This window comes from Diabrotica undecimpunctata, chromosome 3 (assembly GCF_040954645.1).
Source record: "Diabrotica undecimpunctata isolate CICGRU chromosome 3, icDiaUnde3, whole genome shotgun sequence".
Classification (NCBI taxonomy): domain Eukaryota; kingdom Metazoa; phylum Arthropoda; class Insecta; order Coleoptera; family Chrysomelidae; genus Diabrotica; species Diabrotica undecimpunctata.
This window is the reverse complement of record NC_092805.1, coordinates 94,997,151-95,017,955: the sequence shown is the minus strand read 5'-3', so window position 1 is coordinate 95,017,955 and position 20,805 is coordinate 94,997,151. Positions and strand designations below refer to the sequence as shown.

At 31.5% G+C, this 20,805-nt stretch overlaps 1 protein-coding gene across 1 annotated transcript in view; it reads left to right on the top strand.

Moving 5' to 3' along the window:
• Positions 1 to 20,805, top strand: part of LOC140437072 (small ribosomal subunit protein mS31-like) — a 32,053-nt gene that overhangs the window by 5,455 nt on the left and 5,793 nt on the right. Inside the window, exons 4-5 of the mRNA XM_072526324.1 lie at positions 29 to 158; positions 19,743 to 19,916. Coding sequence (XP_072382425.1) covers positions 29 to 158; positions 19,743 to 19,916 — 304 coding nt within the window. The remainder of the gene's footprint in view (positions 1 to 28; positions 159 to 19,742; positions 19,917 to 20,805) is intronic.

Here is a 20,805-nt window from a genome sequence, read left to right as displayed (position 1 = left end):
TTTTTACAATTATTTCATATTTTTTCAGAAACCAAATTGGTAAAAGCAGTGTCAGAAGTGGCAAAGGATATAGGTGGTGATACAAAACAAACTGAATCAGAATTGCTATCTAAACTCTTGGGCCCCGGTGACAGTACACCATCTTCTAAAAGTTTAAAGTAAGATGTAGTTTTAAAATTTTACCCTTAAAAATAAAACATTTCTTTTTGATATTGTTAGGGCATCTCAGTGTGTTAAATATGTTGTAGGGAAAATATCACGCCTATAAAAATTTATCTTATATTGTACAATTGAAAATATTCTGTTCAGATTAAATTTTTAGCAACTCTTATGTTAAAGAGAAAAAGATATACATCATCATCATCATTGGTGCTACAGCCCTATAAAAGAGCCTCCACCTTCCCAAGTCTATTACGCCAGTCAGTTCTATCCATTGCCAACTGTTGCCAGTTTGCTGCGCCTATTTGTCTACCATCCTCATCTACACCATCCCTCCATCTGAGTTTTGGTCTACCCCTATTTCTACTTCCCACAGGTTGTGACATAAGGATTCTTCTAGGAGGGTTGTTCTGCTGTGATCTTGCCAGATGCCCTGCCCATCTGAGTCTTCCTATTTTTATAAAGGATACTACGTCTTTACCACCAAATATATGTTTATATCTGTGATATATCTCGTAGTTGTACCTCCTTCTCCAAACACCATTTTCACAGATGCCACCAAATATTCTTCTCAGGATCCTTCGTTCAAATATAAGCAGGAGATTTTCATCTGCCTTGGAAATGGTCCATGTCTCCGACCCATATGTCAACACTGGTTGCATAAGGGTTTTGTATATGGTTATTTTTGTTTTTTGGCTTAAGTTTCTGCTTCTCATATGTCTACTCAGTCCAAAATAGTATTTGTTTGCTAGGATTATTCTTCGCTTGATTTCTTCCGTCATGACGTTCTCCTTGGTGATCAGGGAGCCTAAGTATGTGAATTTGTCCACCACTTCAAAGGTAGAATTATCAACCGTGAATTGGTGGCCGATGTTTCTGGCTCTATTGTTGGGTGTTGATGCCATTATCTTAGTTTTCTCCTCATTTACTTGCAGGCCACTAGTTTTTGAGGCATTTGACAAGGTGGTATACAAAGATATACATATAAAAGATATACATAATGTCATGTTTAATTTTCTTAGTTAGTTGAGGCATATATTCCACGCAAACATTTTTGCTTCGTTTTCACTTAATGTGTCCTGCATCTGTCCAATATGGGTAACTCAACGTGATACTGTTGTGCTCATATTAATCCAATCGTACACATTTTTCAACCATGAATATTGTAGACAGCCTGGTCCACGTTTTACTATTTTACCCCATTCATTTTAATTTATCATACTTGGAGCTATGCTTTACATGTACAATATATTTTAATTTGAATGAAAACAATATATCCACTGCATTGCTCTTGAATTGAATTATAATCCTAGTATAACAATAGTTATATGCATATATATATATATATATATATATATATATATATATATATATATATGTATATATATATATATATATATATATATATATGTATATATATATATATATATATATATATATATATATATATATATATATATATATATGTATTCCATTAATTTCATTAATCATTGATTGGCAACACGGCAAGCAGGTGTAAAGACGTGTGAAATGTCTCTCCAAAATAAATATTGTAAAAAGTGTAAAAAAACTGTAGTAAATGGAGTAAAGTGCATAAATTGTGACGCTAGCATCCATGTGAGTTGTGCTCGAAAGAGTAACAATGTTAAGTTTATAAATGACGAGTTGATTGAATGTTGTTTACCAGTGAAACCTGAAGATCAAATATTTTTGGAAGCAATGGATAACTTAATAACAGATGATAAGGTAATTGATATTAACATATTCAAATATATAATTAGACAAAAAGATACCCTAATTAAAGAGCTATACGGAAAAATTGACCTTATGAGTCAACATATTGATTTACTAAAACAATTAAATTCGCAAAAAAATGTTGTCGAAAATCAAGAACAACTTATACATCAAAATAAGGTAATAAACAAAGACACACTTATGGATTCAGTCGAAACAAAATCAGTTCGTCAACCCATCAACGCGAACAAAGATCGCACTGTTGCCAGTTCTTCCCAGAAATGTGAAGTTACAAAGAAAGATGTTTCAGAAGCGATATTACAAGTAACTACAGAACAAAAGTTAAATGAGTACATATACGTAGGTGAAAGTAACCAGGAAAAATCTGAATGGACAGAAGTAGATAGAAGGAAAAAAAGAAAGCATTTAGTTGTGGGAAAAAACACTGAAATGATATTAAATGGAAAAGAAATCAAGGGAGTACATAAGTTGATAGACCTACATGTATACAGGGTCGATCCCGATATGACTGCGGAAAATATGAGGGAACTTATGAAGACTACTTTTCCCGAAGTAAAGGTAGAATCCCTAAAATCAAAGCATCCTGATATTTACAGTTCATTTAAAGTTACAATTTTTAATAACAATTTTAAAGAAGCTATGTCTCCTAAAATATGGCCATGTGGAGCTCACGTACAACGTTTTTTTCACGTAACACCCAGAAAGCCGCAAGAGATGTAGATAAAAGTGTACGAATAGAATCAGCGGTAGTGCAAAAGAATATAGGAAACACCTGTTTTTGTGAAAGTGATATGATAAGTTCTGATAAACAAAAGTTGGTAGTAAATCCTGACCAAACCAGTTTGGTAAGCATTTTTCATATAAATACACAAAGTTTATTAAATAAAATTGATCAACTTAACATTTTTTTAAAAGATAAAACTTACAATATTTTGTGCTTTTCTGAACATTGGCTTAGAGAATCTGAATTAACAACAGTGATAATTGACAGATACTTTTTATCAACTTGTTACTGTAGAAAAAGTAGAGAACATGGGGGTGTTGCTATTTTCTGCGATGGCAAAATATCTACACGTCCAGTTTCTTTAAATGATATATCTTGTGAATATGAAGGTGAATTTTGTGCTTTGGAAATTATAGATATAAAAACTATTCTAGTATCAGTGTATAGAACAGGTAACGCAGATTTCCAAATTTTCTTAGGCCTATTTGAAAAATTATTAATATTCTGTTCTAATAATTATGTTCAAACAATTATAATTGGGGATTTCAATATTGATTTCAAAGGCACTTCAAATGAATTAAAATATTTTTCCGATCTAATTTCTTCTTTTGGTTTAACTATGAGGATTGATGAATTTACAAGAATCACTGCTACATCAGCAAGTTGTTTAGATAATATTTTAACAAATATAGATAATGAAATAGTTGGGTGTGGTGTTGTAGACCCATGCCTTGCTGATCATTGTGCTCAATTCCTGAATTTAAAAATAAAATCTGATCAAATTGACAATGATAGGATATTCAGAAGACACATAACATGTAAAGGCACCCAAATGTTAAAACAATCACTAAAATCTGTGGATTGGTCGTTAATAAACAATTCAATAACAGCAACGGAATTAGCTGAGTTCATAATTGACACATATGTAAAATTAACTGAAGTTTGCTTTCCAGTAAAAAAGTCAAGAATTCATTTTGAGGCACCTGTTTCTTGGTTTGACGATGAACTAAGGAAAATGCGAGTAAACCTTTCGAAGATAAAAATTACTGCTAACCTTACTAGTGATTACACTCTGTATAATCAATTCAAAAAACACTATCAATTAACAATATCAATAAAGAAAAAACTGGCATATGAGCAGTTTTTCTTAAAATCTGATAATATATCTCGAGATTCTTGGAAAGTCATCAATTATCATAGGAATAAAACTCAAAATAAAAAAGTAACTTCATGTAATATTTCATCAAACGAGTTTAATAATTACTTTACTTCGGTAGCGGGAAATATATTGAACTCGTTAGATGAGACAGATGAAAATGATGCCATGAATTTTTTGGAGGGAATATACTCCCCTTGCCACTCGTTGTTTTTAACACCTGTTAGTGATACTGAAGTTAGGAATACATTATACAGCTTGAAAAACTCAAAATGCACTGATTTTTACTTCTTAAACAAACAATTAGTGATAGAAACTCTGGATATTATTATTGATAAACTGGTCATACTTTATAATCTTTGCCTTATCGAAGGAATCTTTCCCGATGTATTAAAAGTAACAAAAGTGTTACCGCTACTCAAAAAAGGATCTCCAGAAGAAATTGAAAATTATCGCCCTATTTCTATTATTCCCATTCTTGGTAAAATTTTTGAAAGTATTTTGAATAACCGCTTAATAGAGTACATAGAAAAGTACAAAATACTTCATTGTAATCAATATGGTTTCAGAAAAAAATGCAGCACTACTCAAGCAATTCAGGAAATTGTAAGGGAAGTAGTTGATGGCCTAGAGAGAGGTCACTTCGTGTCTTTAACATTGTGTGACTTATCTAAGGCTTTTGATTGTGTCTCACACACTTTACTTTTAGACAAAATGCACAAATATGGCATAAGGGGAAATGCTCTTAATTTATTTCGATCGTATTTAATAAACAGAAAACAGGCCGTTTTTTTAAATAATAACTACTCCAATTTTCACAATGTTGAACATGGAGTTCCCCAAGGGTCTATATTAGGACCTACATTTTTTCTTCTATATCTCAACGATATATTTCATTATACCCACCCCTTAAGGTGTATATGTTTTGCAGATGATACAACCGTTATTAGTACCGACCAGAATCAATATAATTTAAATAACAAAATAGGAAACGATGTGCTTAAAATTAAAAACTGGTTTACACATAATAAACTAAAACTAAACGAGGATAAAAATCAAAATATAGTTTTCAGTTCAGATCGAAGACACATTTTTGGATATAGCATCAAATTGTTAGGGATTTTTATGGATGACAACTTAGATTGGGGCATCCATATAGACAACTTAAGTTCTAAACTCGCCAGTACAATATTTGTAATGCGTAACCTGGTTTATTTGGTACCTAAAAGTACCCTTAAAATGTGTTACTTTTCATTGTTTCATAGTCATATACAATATGGAATAGCTGTTTGGGGCAACTCTGGTCATGCCGACAGAATATTTAAATTACAAAAGAAGGTGGTGAGGATACTTGCTGGAGCGGATTTAAGGGATCATTGTAAACCATTATTTTTGAACATGGGTATTATGCCTCTACCTTCGCTTTATATGTATGCAACACTGTTGGAAATTCACGATAATAAAAATAAGTTTACTATAAACTCCCAATTACATGATCATCTAACAAGATCGAGGGATTTAATTAGGTCACAACGATTCAGACTATCAAAGAGCACAAAGAATTCAATTGATATTCACTTGTATAACTATCTGCCTAACGAAATAAAAATTCTGTCTCCACCACTGTTTAAAAATAGGATCAGAAAGCATTTTTTAACATATTGTTTTTACTCAAAGACAGAATACCTCAATACACCTTTATAACGTGTACCTACCCAGTTTGGTCAGAATACTGTCGATTTACTATCTACATATCACATTGTATTATTGCTATTAAAATGTACTAAGTTTTATGTATTAGTTTATTTAGTCATCGATTCGGGAATATTCTTAATTATTTGCACATTTTTGTTACTTCCATATTTCAAAGATTTTTTATGTGACAGTTTAGGTTTGTTTTTTTTTTGGTTAGAGATTTTTTTATCTTAAATTTTTAATTTTAATTCTTCTGCTAATACTTACATATGTATATTACTTTAGATAATATGGTTAAGTTAATTTTAAGTTTACATTATTATATCTTTTATTGTATTTTTTTATACGGACTTCAAACTTTATGTAAAGTGGTCAATAAACGTTCTATCTATCTATCTATCTATATATATATATATATATATATATATATATATATATATATATATATATATATATATAGAAGTAAACATTAAATAGTGGGTTTGCAGCAATAAAAAATGAAACGTGTACTCTTTTAAATTTTTATTCCAAGCTTTCGGACATTGGTTATGTCCTTCATCAGGGAGCTACAAATGTGATGAATAAATTGTTGGCATTGGTATAATTAATTAAAAAATTCTCTACTTACAAATATATATGTATACATACATGTATGTTTATCATATGTTCTTTTGCTGTGCTAATTTTGTTAAATTGCAAACTATACCTAGTTTCAATTAATTGTTTTATACAACTTTAACTCTAAATGTCCAGTTTCGTAAGCTTTTTCATATTTTTAACATCATTGACTGCTACATGTCTTTGTAAGGTAACACACTTTTTTTAACTTCTCTATGGATGTTTGGTTTCATATTGTTCTTTTTAGATGAACTGATGATGCTTTCTGAGCAGAAAGCGAAACGTCTTCAATAAATAGATGAAGTAGCCACGTTCTTTGTCTTTTATTTCTCCACTTTGACCGAAAAACCCACCATTCTTCGAGTGTACCTTAGTTTATTTTGGATTGACGGTCGTACTCCTTTTCTCGATATATATATATATATATATATATATATATATATATATATATATATATATATATATATATATATATATATATATATATATATATATATATATATATATATATAGTGAAAAAGCGATAAACGCTTGTCATCAACGCTGATCAAATAGAATACAAAACTCAAATATTTGGGTGTGCAGCGGAAGATAGGACAAAGAAGTACTCTTTTTAGTAAACCAAGCTTTCGCAAATCTTTATTTGCATCATCAGGGTGCTACAATAAACAAAATTAGTACAAAATACAGAAAAAGAATTGTTGTTTTGCATCTTACACTAATTGAGGTTAGTTGTCGTGATGTTTATCAAATGAAATGAACAACTCATTTGACCCCTACAATTGATGGCGAGAACTATCCAAAATTGTTTTTTAAAAAACGTTCTTTAACAAATACATATTTAAAACACTTTAAAACACATATACATGAACACTTTTATTTAAGTGTTCATGTATATGTGTTTTAAAGTGTTTTAAATATGTATTTGTTAAAGAACGTTTTTTAAAAAACAATTTTGGATAGTTCTCGCCATAAATTGTAGGGATCAAATGAGTTGTTCATTTCATTTGATAAACATCACGACAACTAACCTCAATTAGTGTAAGATGCAAAACAACAATTCTTTTTCTGTATTTTGTACTAATTTTGTTTATTGTAGCACCCTGATGATGCAAATAAAGATTTGCGAAAGCTTGGTTTACTAAAAAGAGTACTTCTTTGTCCTATCTTCCGCTGCACACCCAAATATTTGAGTTTTGTATATATATATATATATATATATGTCTATATGTGTGTTTATATATATATATATATATATATATATATATATATATATATAGTGGACTTGTTTCCAAGCATCCAATACATTTTTTTTGTATCTTATGTCGTTATTTTTTTTCTTAACATAAACTTTCCAGTGTAGTTGTTTATCTAATGTTATACGTAGGTATTTTACCGTATTTGCATATGGTTTGTTATTGCCTCTTCTATAATTTCATCTACCGCTAAAATGGCAGTATCGTCAGCAAAGGTGGCAATGGTAAACTTGCGTGCATAGAAATCGGCCCATTGTAAACTTTTGACTTTAACTATATTTTTTTCAAGAAATATTCATCAGATCACAAAAACAAATATACTATTTGAAAGACAATTTAATATGCTTTAATGTGAGTATAAATTTATGAAAACTTATTTCGGCTTCCTATGTTTAACATAGTGAAATGAATTCATTAAGCAAATTAAGCTTTTTTATTATTAACATAAATAGGGTTATTGACAATTTAAAACTTAACACTTAATTTTTTAATAATGGGTATGACTTCCTCTTGCCCTAATAACATCTTTCATACGATTAGGCATAGATCTAATCAAGTTTGCTATTGTTGCTTGTGGGATGTTAAGCCACTCTTCTTCTGCTGCAAGAATAAGCTCTGGGATCGAGTCTGGGGTATGAAGTCTAGCTCGAATTCTTCGTTTTAGCTCATCCCATAAATGTTCGATCGGATTTAGGTCAGGACTGTTTGCTGGCCAGTCTATAACCTGAAAACCGACTTCTGCAATGTAATCTTGCACGATTCTTGCGGTGTGTGCCCTTGCATTGTCATGCATAAAGATAAATTCGTCTCCAATGTAGTCGGCGTAAGGTACCACATGAATTGCTAAAATCTCCTCGATATATCTGGCAGCCGTTAAACCTCTTCTTCCGTGAACACGGTCGTCCCTACGAATGAACTCAAGATCGGTTCGTGCTCCTATAGAAATTGCACCCCAGATCATGCAGGAACCACCCCCAAAGCAGCATTCTGCAAATCTCTCTCCTGGTCTCCGGCACACTTTCCTTCTTCGGTCGCTACCATAGAGGCATATTTTGGTCTCATCTGAGAACAGAACAGATCCCCATTGTTCCAACGTGCAATTCCGATGATCCTGTGCAAAACGCAGGCGTGCTTGCCGATGAGCTGGTGTAAGTTTTGGACCAATCGCAGGTGTTTTAGGGGTCAGGTTATTTTCCCGCAGTCTTCGTCTCACTGTCCACTGACTAACAGCCACTCTTCGCACCTCACGGAGCTGTCGTTGCACCTGAACGGCATTAAGGTGACGATTTCTTAATGTTGTTGACACAATAAAGCGGTCATCACGAGCGGTTGTAAATCGCCGTCTGTCTGTTCCAGGTCGGCTATGAAAGGATCCAGTCTCCTCATAACGTTGGCACACTCTGCGAACCGCTGCGCGTGTCATATCCAATTGTCTAGCAACAGCTCGCTGACTAAGTCCATTTTCGATTAGAGCAATAACTTGGGCGGCTTTTTGTGGTGTAGTATGCATTAAACTAACACACTTGAACACTGCTGAGATTATGAAAAACGAATAATATGCAAATTTCACTTGCAAAGGCAATACTTTTACAATTAGACAAATTTGTTATTTTCGTGACAATCACCACATAAACACGTTTCATTTGTTTACCGGTTACTACGCATGTAAACGATAAGCCTTCTTGATAAATTTATACTCACATTAAAGCATATTAAATTGTCTTTCAAACAGTATATTTGTTTTTGTGATCTGATGAATATTTCTTGAAAAAAATATAGTTAAAGTCAAAAGTTTACAGTGGGCCGATTTCTATGCACGCAAGTGTATTATGTTTTAATGCAGGTATTGTAATGCGTGTACTCGTATAGCAAATAAAGGACCGGGCCCAACACGCTACCTTGCTGAACTCCTGCTCTAATTTCTCCTATGTCTGAATAGATGTTTTCTTGTTTAATCCTAAAGTGCCTTTCAGATTTATATAAGACTGTAAATTTGCGAATATTGCTTGGGCATAAATCTTTTTAGCTTATGTATCAAACCTGCATGCCATACTTTATCGAAGGCTTGAGCAACATTAAGAAATATAGTAGAACATACCCTCTTTTCATCTAATGATTTTTTAATGATGTTTATAATTCTATGCACTTGGTCTCCAATACCTTCGATATTACTTGGGAGGTTTTCCTGGTTTAACAATCGTTATGACTTCCGTTATTTTTCATAATCTGGATACATACATATACCTAAAGGCAGCATTAATAAGATTAGTAATTTTCGCAATAGCTTTACGAGGTAGGCTTTTTAGTACTGTACCAGTGATTAAATCATAGCCTGGAGCTTTTTTTTTGTTTGATATTTTCTTTTATTTCAGTCATTACTTCTTTAGGAGATGTTGGTCTTATTACTTTCTCTACTTGAACTGGTTCTTCACAACGTTGCCTCTAGTCTAATGAGTGGGGTGAGGATAATTGGTCTTTTTAGTTTTTTTGTAGTTTTCCATAAAGAATAATCATTTCCAAATATTATCATCCGTTAAATTTGATAACTATGTATTAATTGTTTAATTCTTTAGTTGTTGAATTTCTCTTTTGAGTTTTTGACTGGCATTGTTTAATCTTGTTTTATCTTGAGGAAACCTAGTTTGTTGCTATATTCTTCTTAGTTTTTTTTATCAGTTATTAATTTTATATTTTCTTTGGATGCTTATTTCCCTTTACCCTAGGTTTCAGCACATGAGTGTTTCCCATGCTGCCTGCTGGATATTGTGCATAAACAGTTCAACTTCCTCATATAGCTGCTCTGATTTCTGCAGGGGTACTGCCAGGCTGATTTTCTCTTCAAGACATAGTTTGAAACTTTCCCAATCCGTTAGTTTATTAGTTAATGTTGGAATGATCCGAGTTCATGTCCCAACCATCATCAATGTCTAGGTAATTGACTGAAATATTTTTAATTACGAAGAAATCTATTAGGTCAGGAATTTTATTTCTATTTATGGTCAGTAAAAAATGTCGAGATGACATTTTTTTAATCAATGCAAAGTTTTATTGAATAATTTGAAATTGTTATTGAATAATTGAACCACCAGTTAGAAGAAGGGAATGAATCCAAAAAGTAGATTTTCGGGAAATCAATAAAAACTGTTTATTCCTTCTATTTAATTTTTTCTTGTTTAATAATGACATCTACTATAAAGTACAGTCTATATCAGTTAATTTGGATTGGAGAAAAACCTTCCAGTGATTTACGTTATCTAGAAAAACGATAAATGAAATCTTGGATTTATTCCTTTCTTACACCTTATATTTTTTTGACATGAATAAAGACACACAATTTTATGAAAAAGCTTATTTTATTTAAAGTAATTTATAAAAAACAAATAAAAAAAAAATCATTTCCATAAACTACCTTTCTTCCTCAATGAGATTATCTGATGCAGGCCATGTAAGGATGTTTTCGTAAAATTCTTTTTATCTTCTGAAATATATGGAATTATTTTCCGAACGTCTTCCATCTTTTTCCCATTTATTGGTATTTTTGTCCTGTATGCTCTGTTAGTAAGCAATGAAGGGATAACCTAATTTTTTTGAAGTAGAAACCTCTGTTTCAGAAAACCATCTATTTGTTCTGAAACTGTTACGTAGCCTTTATAGGAAGAATAGTACTCTAAATATCTATATTTGGATATCATAAATGTAGACGTTTTGTTCACCGACTTACAAGTTTTTTTGTAATAATTTTTCCAGGTATTTTTAAAGTCGAATATGTCGTCTGAGGTGGTTGTTGTTACCTTAAAATCCTCTTGTTTTGGCAGTAGAGATCATTCGATTTTATTCCTCTGGTACGTAAATCCTATCTTGTCTCCTGATTAAGTCTTTTTGCTGTCCCGAAATTTCGATCGCACTGTAAAAACGAATGTCCATGCACAGGAAAGTACTGATAATTTTCACTGAACCGTCCAGTCGAAACCAACATGATCATGAACCGTATCAGGGTATTGTTTCTATTCTGTCCTCCGCAAGCGTCACTAAACACGTGAAGTTCGTTTATAGCAGGATCCATATTCTGGATTGTCTTCCAAATTAGGCTACATACATCATCAGGTCCTCTTTTAGCTTCTCCTTCATGGTTCGTGTAAAAATCTGCACAATTAGTTTTCAAATCGTAGACACAAAACACGTAAAGCCAGAGTTTCCCGAGATAGAACATTTATTGCACTGGTATTTTTGGAAGCGGAAGGTTTTGCATGTAGTCGAAAACAATAGATCCGACATTTTCCTTTTCTTGACATAATCTCAACACTTCTTGCTGCTTCAGGTAAAACTTTTTAGCTCGCCTCAGATGTACCATCTTTTCTACAACTGCTACACGCTTGGCGTTTTCATTCAGCGTTTGACTTGTTATTTTAGCCTCAAGTTCTTCACAAGTTGAACAAACGTCAACCTGTGTTTTTCCAAATTTGTAGCCATGGTTATCATTATAGTATTTTCTAAAAAAAACATATTTAACGATGTTGGCATGTTCGGGATACTTTTTGCAAAAGAGTTCATGCATTATCTTCACATTGAGGTTAGCATCCAAATATTGAATTAATCTGATGCTGTAATGTGATTCTTTTAACGGAAATGATCGAATGTGATGATCGATCGCAAGAACTACATTGTTATCTAAATCGTTGCCACGATTTAAATTAATATCACAGTGATCCACCGGTAATTTTCCTTCGGCAATAAGAGAGGTCAGTCAAAAAATTGATTTATTTTTTATAGCATACAAGATTGAAAAAGCTTGCCTACATACCTCAACTCTTGCAGAATTTATTAGGATAAAATAACGAAAAGTATTGTCACGCCTTTTGGGATTTTCATTTTTGGATCGTCTTCGAATAACTTTCGAGCAGTTTATGAGGTTCATAAGAAAAGTATCCTGTTCATTTTTTTTTTGACGTCCACTGTACACACTTTGTAGAATCGTTTGCTTTTCTTCTAAACTAAACTTCTGTGTGCACCGTTTTTTACATGTACACTCACTAACAGTATTTGATTTTGCCGGTACAATTCCGTGATTTATTTCCTTCTTAAAACTGTCGCACATTTCGTGTTGGAATATCTCCGTAACTTATACGGTGTTTATTCCCTACTTAGCTCGGACAGATGGGTCTTGCCTTAAAAGGTATATTTTTGTTAAAAAGTCGTTTCGCCATATTTTGGCGTTTATTTCCATCTTCTAACTGGTGGTTCAATTGAAAAAATGATTGAGCTAAAATGAAAACTACGAATAATTTACATGTTGGTCGAAAAACAAGAATTTTTCTACGAACATACTTTTCCAAAAAATACAGGGTGAGTTATGAGGAACTTTACATACTTCTACCATATGTAGAGTCCCTCAGGGAGCATATCATGTGGCCACTAAAAAATGTCAACTCCTCTTCTTTATTAATTAACAGGGTGATTTGTGTAATTGACCATTTATTTCATTTTACTGTAGTGTTTATACGGCTTATTTGATTTTTTTAATTTTTGCATGATACAGTACACTACTATCAAGCATTCGACTGGTATTAGCTAAACTAAAAAATTCCAGGACTGGCTTTGGAAAAAATAATTTAGGGATTCGTATTAAATATTACACCCTGTAGAAATTTTTTTTAAAATGCAATAAGTGATTTTCAAACTACATAAATAGCCAATGAAAACGACATATGCGACAATGTTGTCGCACTTTTATTAAATTTTTAGTGAACGATCAAATCTTACCAAAAATAGAACAACCATAATGAAGTATCAAATTATAAGGTATTAATTTAAACAAATGTTATAAATTTCAAACATTTTAATTAAAATGAGTTCCTACAACATAATCTAATACGTAGAAAATTAACATCTTTACTGTCACTTTGTATTATCTCTACGATAGAATCAATTGTTTTTCAATTTTAAATTTTTACTCATAGATCGTATTGGGGCATTATTTTCGATAAATAATAAATTAAATTGATTAAAAAGTCAAACCTCTTGTATGTGTTAGTTTTTGTTGATTGTAAATGATTAAAATTTTATGTCAAATAATAATACATTGCATCAACTGTACTAAATAAAAATAAATCTAAAAAAGTTTAAAATGAAGGTTGGCGTTGACTGTTTGACGTTTCTTGATATTTTATACCCATTGTCATTATTGTCATTATCAATTGTTATTTATGTGTACAAGAATACATATTTCTTCTGTCATATCTACGTTAAGTACATTGTGTTAGTTTTTGTAGAGCTTTTGTTACTTTCGTTCAAAATGCCACATCAGTTTTCGACCACAGAATATGCAGACTTAATATTTGTTTATGGATTCTGTAATGGGAATGGTAGGGCTAATGGATTTCCTAATCGTCGAACTCCCAGTCATCCAACATTTGGGTCCGTTTTTAATTATTTGCGAGAAAATGGCACTTTTCCTAGTGGAACAACAGAGCGACATGTAGACGAAGCGCAGGAAGATGACATTATGGACGCCGTTACTATGAACTTTACAATAAGCACTAGACAAGTAAGTCGAGAACTCAATGTTATTGAGTTCTCGACTCATAACACATACAAGAGGTTTGACTTTTTAATCAATTTAATTTATTATTTATCGAAAATAATGCCCCAATACGATCTATGAGTAAAAATTTAAAATTGAAAAACAATTGATTCTATCGTAGAGATAATACAAAGTGACAGTAAAGATGTTAATTTTCTACGTATTAGATTATGTTGTAGGAACTCATTTTAATTAAAATGTTTGAAATTTATAACATTTGTTTAAATTAATTACCTTATAATTTGATACTTCATTACGGTTGTTCTATTTTTGGTAAGATTTGATCGTTCACTAAAAATTTAATAAAAGTGCGACAACATTGTCGCATATGTCGTTTTCATTGGCTATTTATGTAGTTTGAAAACCACTTATTGCATTTAAAAAAATATATATACAGGGTGTAATATTTAATACGAATCCCTAAATTAATTTTTCCAAAGCCAGTCCTGGAATTTTTTAGTTTAGCTAATACCAGTCGAATGCTTGATAGTAGTGTACTGTATCATGCAAAAATTAAAAAAATCAAATGAGCCGTATAAACACTACAGTAAAATGAAATAAATGGTCAATTACACAAATCACCCTGTTAATTAATAAAGAAGAGGAGTTGACATTTTTTAGTGGCCACATGAAATGCTCCCTGAGGGACTCTACATATGGTAGAAGTATGTAAAGTTCCTCATGACTCACCCTGTATATTAGAAAAGATAATCTTTTACATCAGATCCTTTGTTTATATATTTATAAACAAACAACCGTGGTTTTAAATTGGCTGAAACTTCTGAAACAAAAGTTCTCAGTGTCCCAAGACAAAGAAATTAATTGTTTCTGAGTTACAGAGCTTTAAAGTGTCGGTTTTTGACCATTTGAATAATATATATATTTGAAGAATGTACAGGGTGTTAGTAAATCAGTTTGACAAACTTTAAGGTGTGATTCTACATGAAAAAATGTTTTTATATAAAGTTTGCTATATAAATGCATGTCCACAAGAGCTTCATTTTCCGAGTAGCGTACTACTTTCTTGGCAAGCTTTGTTTAGAGTCTTGCTTTACAAATGAGTCTGCTTTTTTTATGTTGATATCGTTTTAATTTTGTTTCTGAACATTTATAATTCTTCATCCGTATTTAAAACAATTTCGCAGTGTATTGATTAAATAATTAAATTTTTGTAATTTTATTTATTTTTTTTTTGAAAAAATTTCATTATAAACAATAACTGAAATTGATGGCAACATACATTATGATATATTGAATTTATGTTTCTTAGGGTATCTGGTGCTATACAGGGTGGTCCTTAAGTAATTGTACAAAAAGAAACAGTAGATTCTACACTTTAAAATATTACGATTTAAGCCAAATTGCTTTAATAAAATGTTGATACAGAGAAAGATACAGGGTGTTAAAGTGCAAATTTAAAATTTTATTTTTCGCTATAACTTTCACATTTGTAAACATTTATGTACAAAAATTTACAACTGCGTACTATTAAATATGAGAAATTATAATTTGATGCACACTTTGATGTAACTGATAGGGGGCGCCACTCATGCCACATATGTGGTATAAATTTGCACTTAACTTTTTTGCTCTTTAAGTTACCTGTATTTGGGATAGAAAATATTAAAGATACAATATTTTAACAAAAAAAACGTATACTTGTTAATAACTTCAAAACTCAACAGTTTTCGAGATAATCGCATTTTAAAAATCAGCTGCATAATTCTGATCTAAGGCAATTACTCCAGGCAACGAAGAAAAAATAGACAAAAACATTAACACTTCTGAATTTTGGTATAAAATACCTTTAACTAAAGTTAAAAGATAACGAAATATTAAATAAAATAAATATATCAGCAGGATAATTAATAATAGGATTTGACAAAATAACAGAATAATAGGATTTTACATCAAACATTTTACGTTTTATGTTAAATTAAAGTCATAATCAAAACATTTTGTTTACCAACCAAATTAAGAAATAGTTAAACTAAATAACATAACATTTTTTTTTTCAAAGTAAACGTTCGATATGTCCACCATTTTCTTTAATTCATTTGTCAATATATTCCATAAAAGATCGTCTCATATTAAATATCATCATTGGTTCTAAAGTAACTGCTGCAGTATTTATTTCTTCCCATAGTTGGTTGTGAATGTTTATGGGATTCTTATAGACACGTTGTTTTAATGCGCGCCATACTTCAAAATCAAGCGGATTAAATTCGGGGCTACGTGGTGGCTATAATGTATAATGGATGAATGTAATATTTTGGATACATATCCAAACCTTATGGTATATTATGGAACTACATCTTATTTGTCGCAGAAGTTAAATAATTTATTAAACTGTGATGTATCTCGTTCATTGGTTACTTATACACACACACGGAATAACCTATCGATGACATTACTTATTTATATGTTTACGTTACAGCTTACGAGTAACTATAATTACATCTCGAACAAATGGACTATTATTATGATTTACTAACGAACTAATATTATGATGAACTAAATTGCCTACGTGTTAACTATATTTATAGCAATATCGGTTATTAGAACAACGATTCTTTCAGGTTAGATTTGTAGCAAAAGTATTATGAAACAGGACACATGTGTTATTCAATACCTGTGATCTAGTTTCTATTTGTCCTAATAAAAATGAGTAAACAATTTACGTAATGAACAATAAGTATTCTTTTCGGATTTTTTATGAATTAAATAATTATATCAATATCTCACCACATTGCCAAGGAATATGACTACCACGACGAATCCAACGTTCAGAAAAGTTGTATTTAAGTATGTTCTAACTGCCTTCTCTCTAGAATGTGGTGGTGTACCATCTTGCATAAACAATATATTTTGGGTTTTTAGCATTTTACAATAGAGAAAAAGTAATACAACGCCATTATAGAAACTTAAGAAGCGATAGCAAAGGGAAATTGTAAACATGATGACGGCCAACGTCTGAATACGGACACGATACCTAAAGAAGCAGATGAAATATCTTTTCTCCAATAAAACATTTAGCACCCATAACAAAGCATTTTGTGATGTTACATTATCATCTTTGAGTTGTTTTAATAAGAATAAACTATGAATTATGCTTATCTACAGGTATTCAGGGCTTTACGGCACAAATATCAAACTAAGAATTATTGTGCAGCTGACTTATAAAATGCATTTATCTCGAAAACGGTTGTATTTTCAGATTACTAACAAGTATACCTTTTCTTTGTAAAAATAATGTATCTTTAATATTTTTTAACACAAATAAAGCTAACTTAAAGAGCAAAAAAGTTAAGTGCAAATCTATGCCACACATATGGCATATGTGGCGCCCTCTATTAGTTACATTAAAGTAAGTATAAAATTATAATTTACCCTTCTTAAAAGCATCCAACTGTAAATTTTGGTCCAAAAATATTTACAAACGCAAAAGTTATAGCGAAAAAAAAAATTTTTAATTTCCACTTTAACACCCTGTATCTTTCTTAATATCAACTTTTTATTAAAGCAATTTGGCTTAAATCGTAATATTTTACACAATCTACGGTTTCTGTTTGTACAATTACTTACGGACCACCCTGTATATTACATTAAAATTGTGAAGTTTCGAATTTAGAAGACCTTTTTTCTCAGTATTTTTATACAGTGGAACCTGCTTAATTCGAACTTCTCTAATTCGAAATCTTCTTTAATTCGAATTTTTATTCTGGTCCCTAGCATGTCCTATATAAGTAATGGTAAAAAGTCTTAAATAATTCGAATTATATTTTGGATAATTTACTTCTCTACAAGCTAAAATGCCAATTTCATGCTGGAAATTTCCGCGAAAAACAGTAGTATTCTTTCCTGTGTTCACGCGCCACGTGTTTCAAGACATTCAAGACCATGGTGCATATTCCGCCCCCGGGGGGGGATTCGGAAAAATAGCGGCAATTAAAGAAGTAGAAAATGACATGACATGAACACATGATAATTCACACCTACTTCTTCAAGTAGGTGGATATACCTAGTTGAAGAATAAAGAAAAAAATCTCAATAGTGAAAATGAGTGCGGTAAAGAACGAAAATGGTTAAGGGAGCCAGAAAATCCAAATGTGTTTTAAAATGGTTCGAACAAGCCAGGGATAAGGAGATTTCCGTGAGTGGTCCCCTTATAAGAAGCAAAGCTGAACAATTTGTTGTTGAAATGGGTAAAACAACTTTAAGGCGAGTAAAGGATTGCTAGATGGCTTCAAAGAATGCAACAAAAATTTCATTCAAATCCATTTGGGGAGAAAGTGGGGCCGTTAATCAGCAAGAAGCCAACGAATGGAAAAAAATCGAAGGAGATGATTCAGGATATAGATGAAAGAGATATCTTCAATGTTGACGAGAAAGATCTTTTTTAAAATGCACTCCTACCAAAACACTGGCATTTAAAAATGAAAAATGTCACGGAGGAAAACTAAGCAAAGAAAGAGTCATTCTTGGTCAATTGGTGCAAAAATGGACGGATCAGAAGTGCTGCCTCTACTGATGATTGGTAAGTCGGCTAATCTGCGTTGTTTTACAAATGTCAAGTCAAAACCAGTGGAATATGTGAGCAGTGCAGGAGCTTGGATGGCTAGGGATCTTTTCGAGATATGGCTGATAAAATTAGACACAATGTTCATAAAAGAAAAAAGAAAAGTTAGTTTGTTTATTGACAACTGTATGGCCTATAACACTATCCCACTAATGGAAAATGTAAAAGTTATTTTTTTCCTGCCAACATGACTTCGGTTCTCCAGCCTATAGACCAGGGCATCATACAAAATCTTAAACATTTTAACAGACATTTTTTGGTTGAAAACATATTGACGGAAGATTGCAACTTCCTTCAAATAAAGTTAGACATTCTTCAAGCCTCTCGAATGTGTGAGAAAGTAACACCCGAAACGATCAAACACTGTTTCAAAAAGCTGGTTTCGTAAAAAAAAGGAGAATGCAGAAAACGCTAACGACACTTTAACAGAAGAGCTGCTTTCAGTTGACGGCTGGGAGGACCTGATTTCTGATCATGCCATCTCTTATGCAGATTTTGTCAACGTGGATGAAGATGCAGTGCAGCCGAAGCAACAAACCATATTACACAACTTAGACAGTACTTTAAAAGTAAAAATGACGTAAGTCAGTCTATTTTTAGTCCACCTTAGAATACCTTAGAAGTCATTGCCGAGAAGATAAATTCTAAAAATCAGCTAAAAATTTCGGATTTCTTTGGAAAAAGTTAAAGTCTGTCCTTTTTTGTCAGTTGTAACAAATGTTATTTTCAATAAATTTTTTGAGACAAAATGTTTTTTATTGTTTTAATGACGCGTTCTCACGCGTCAATACCAATGAGAACACCTGCCATAATGACAACAATTGACCATTTTTACAGATTGCAAATGTTTTAATTGGTATTCTTGGCCGAATTTTGTTTGCCAATTTTTTTCGGTTGACAAAATTCAGGCAAGAATAGGAACGAAAACATCTGCAAAATTGTTGATTTTGATCGTTTGCAGAAGCTTTTGTAGGTTTTTTTGTAGATATATTTTTAATTCGAATTTTTGGATAATTCGAATTTTTTTAACGGTCCCCTGAGATTCGAATTATCCAAGTTTCAGTGTATTTTAAACATCATAAAGTTTGTTTAAAAAACGATATCAAATTCTTTTCGAAAAATGTGAAGCAAGCGATTATTATATTTTAATATGTGTAAAATTCTGGTTTTTAGTTATTTTTTTATTTATTTTTATTAATATTTATTAATTAATATTTTAGTGATATTGTCAAAGGAATGCAAATTGACAGAGAGGTAAAATCAGCTGAAAAATCGAGAGCTGAACAAATTAGAAATATCCTACAAAATATGCAACAAAAACAACGGCAAGATCCTAGGAAACCTCTATCTCAAGTGAGGAAACCACAGCAGCAATTTAAACCCAAACAAGAAATGTACGTATCTTTTAGACTTTTGACCCATGTTTATTCCATGACTGATTATAACTTGTAGTTGTATAAGGCTCTGTTGGAAATTTTTAGTTGTCTTTGACGTAAACCCAACTTCTCTTTACTGCAGGTCTACTTCCCGTTTAATTATTCGTAGTCCCCTATCGTTTTTAATTCGTTATTCTATTATATTCGTTATATTTATTCTGTTATCTGTTTCTATAAGTCTGTTCTTCGATCACAATACATGTTTCGCCTTTATTGTGGCTGCGGCTATCCAGGGAGTGCCAAGTCTAAGACAAGACTAGCGAGAGGAAAAGGCAAGTTTCTGAACCATATTTCAGAGCTTTTGCAGTGAAAATGCTACATGTCATATAAAGTGGTTGACAGAGAATAGATACCACTGTGTGTCTCCGTAAGAAAATATTTAAAAATACCTCTATCTTAGAGAAATAAATTTATGTAATTCGTTGTATAGAAAACGGGTTATTAAGCAACAGGCGGCATCAATTCCTGTCCTTTCCCTCTGTTTTGGAAATTATTACTTTTTTATTATATCGTTTTCACATAATAGACTTTGATGTTTTAAATGAATTATTCTTCCTTCTGTGCAAATATTACTATTTGCATTTACATTTTCTAATACTCTTATAACGTGAGTAATTAACTTAATTGACTGATTGAAATCCCTAACTTTTCCTTGTAGTGCTTCTGTCTTCCCTAAATTTTTCTTAATCATTTCTGAATCATTTATATATATATATATATATATATATATATATATATATATATATATATATATATATATATATATATATATATATATATATATAATATAATATAAAATTAGTATTTCTTGAGTTTAGGTTTAGGTTAGAAATACTAATTTTATATT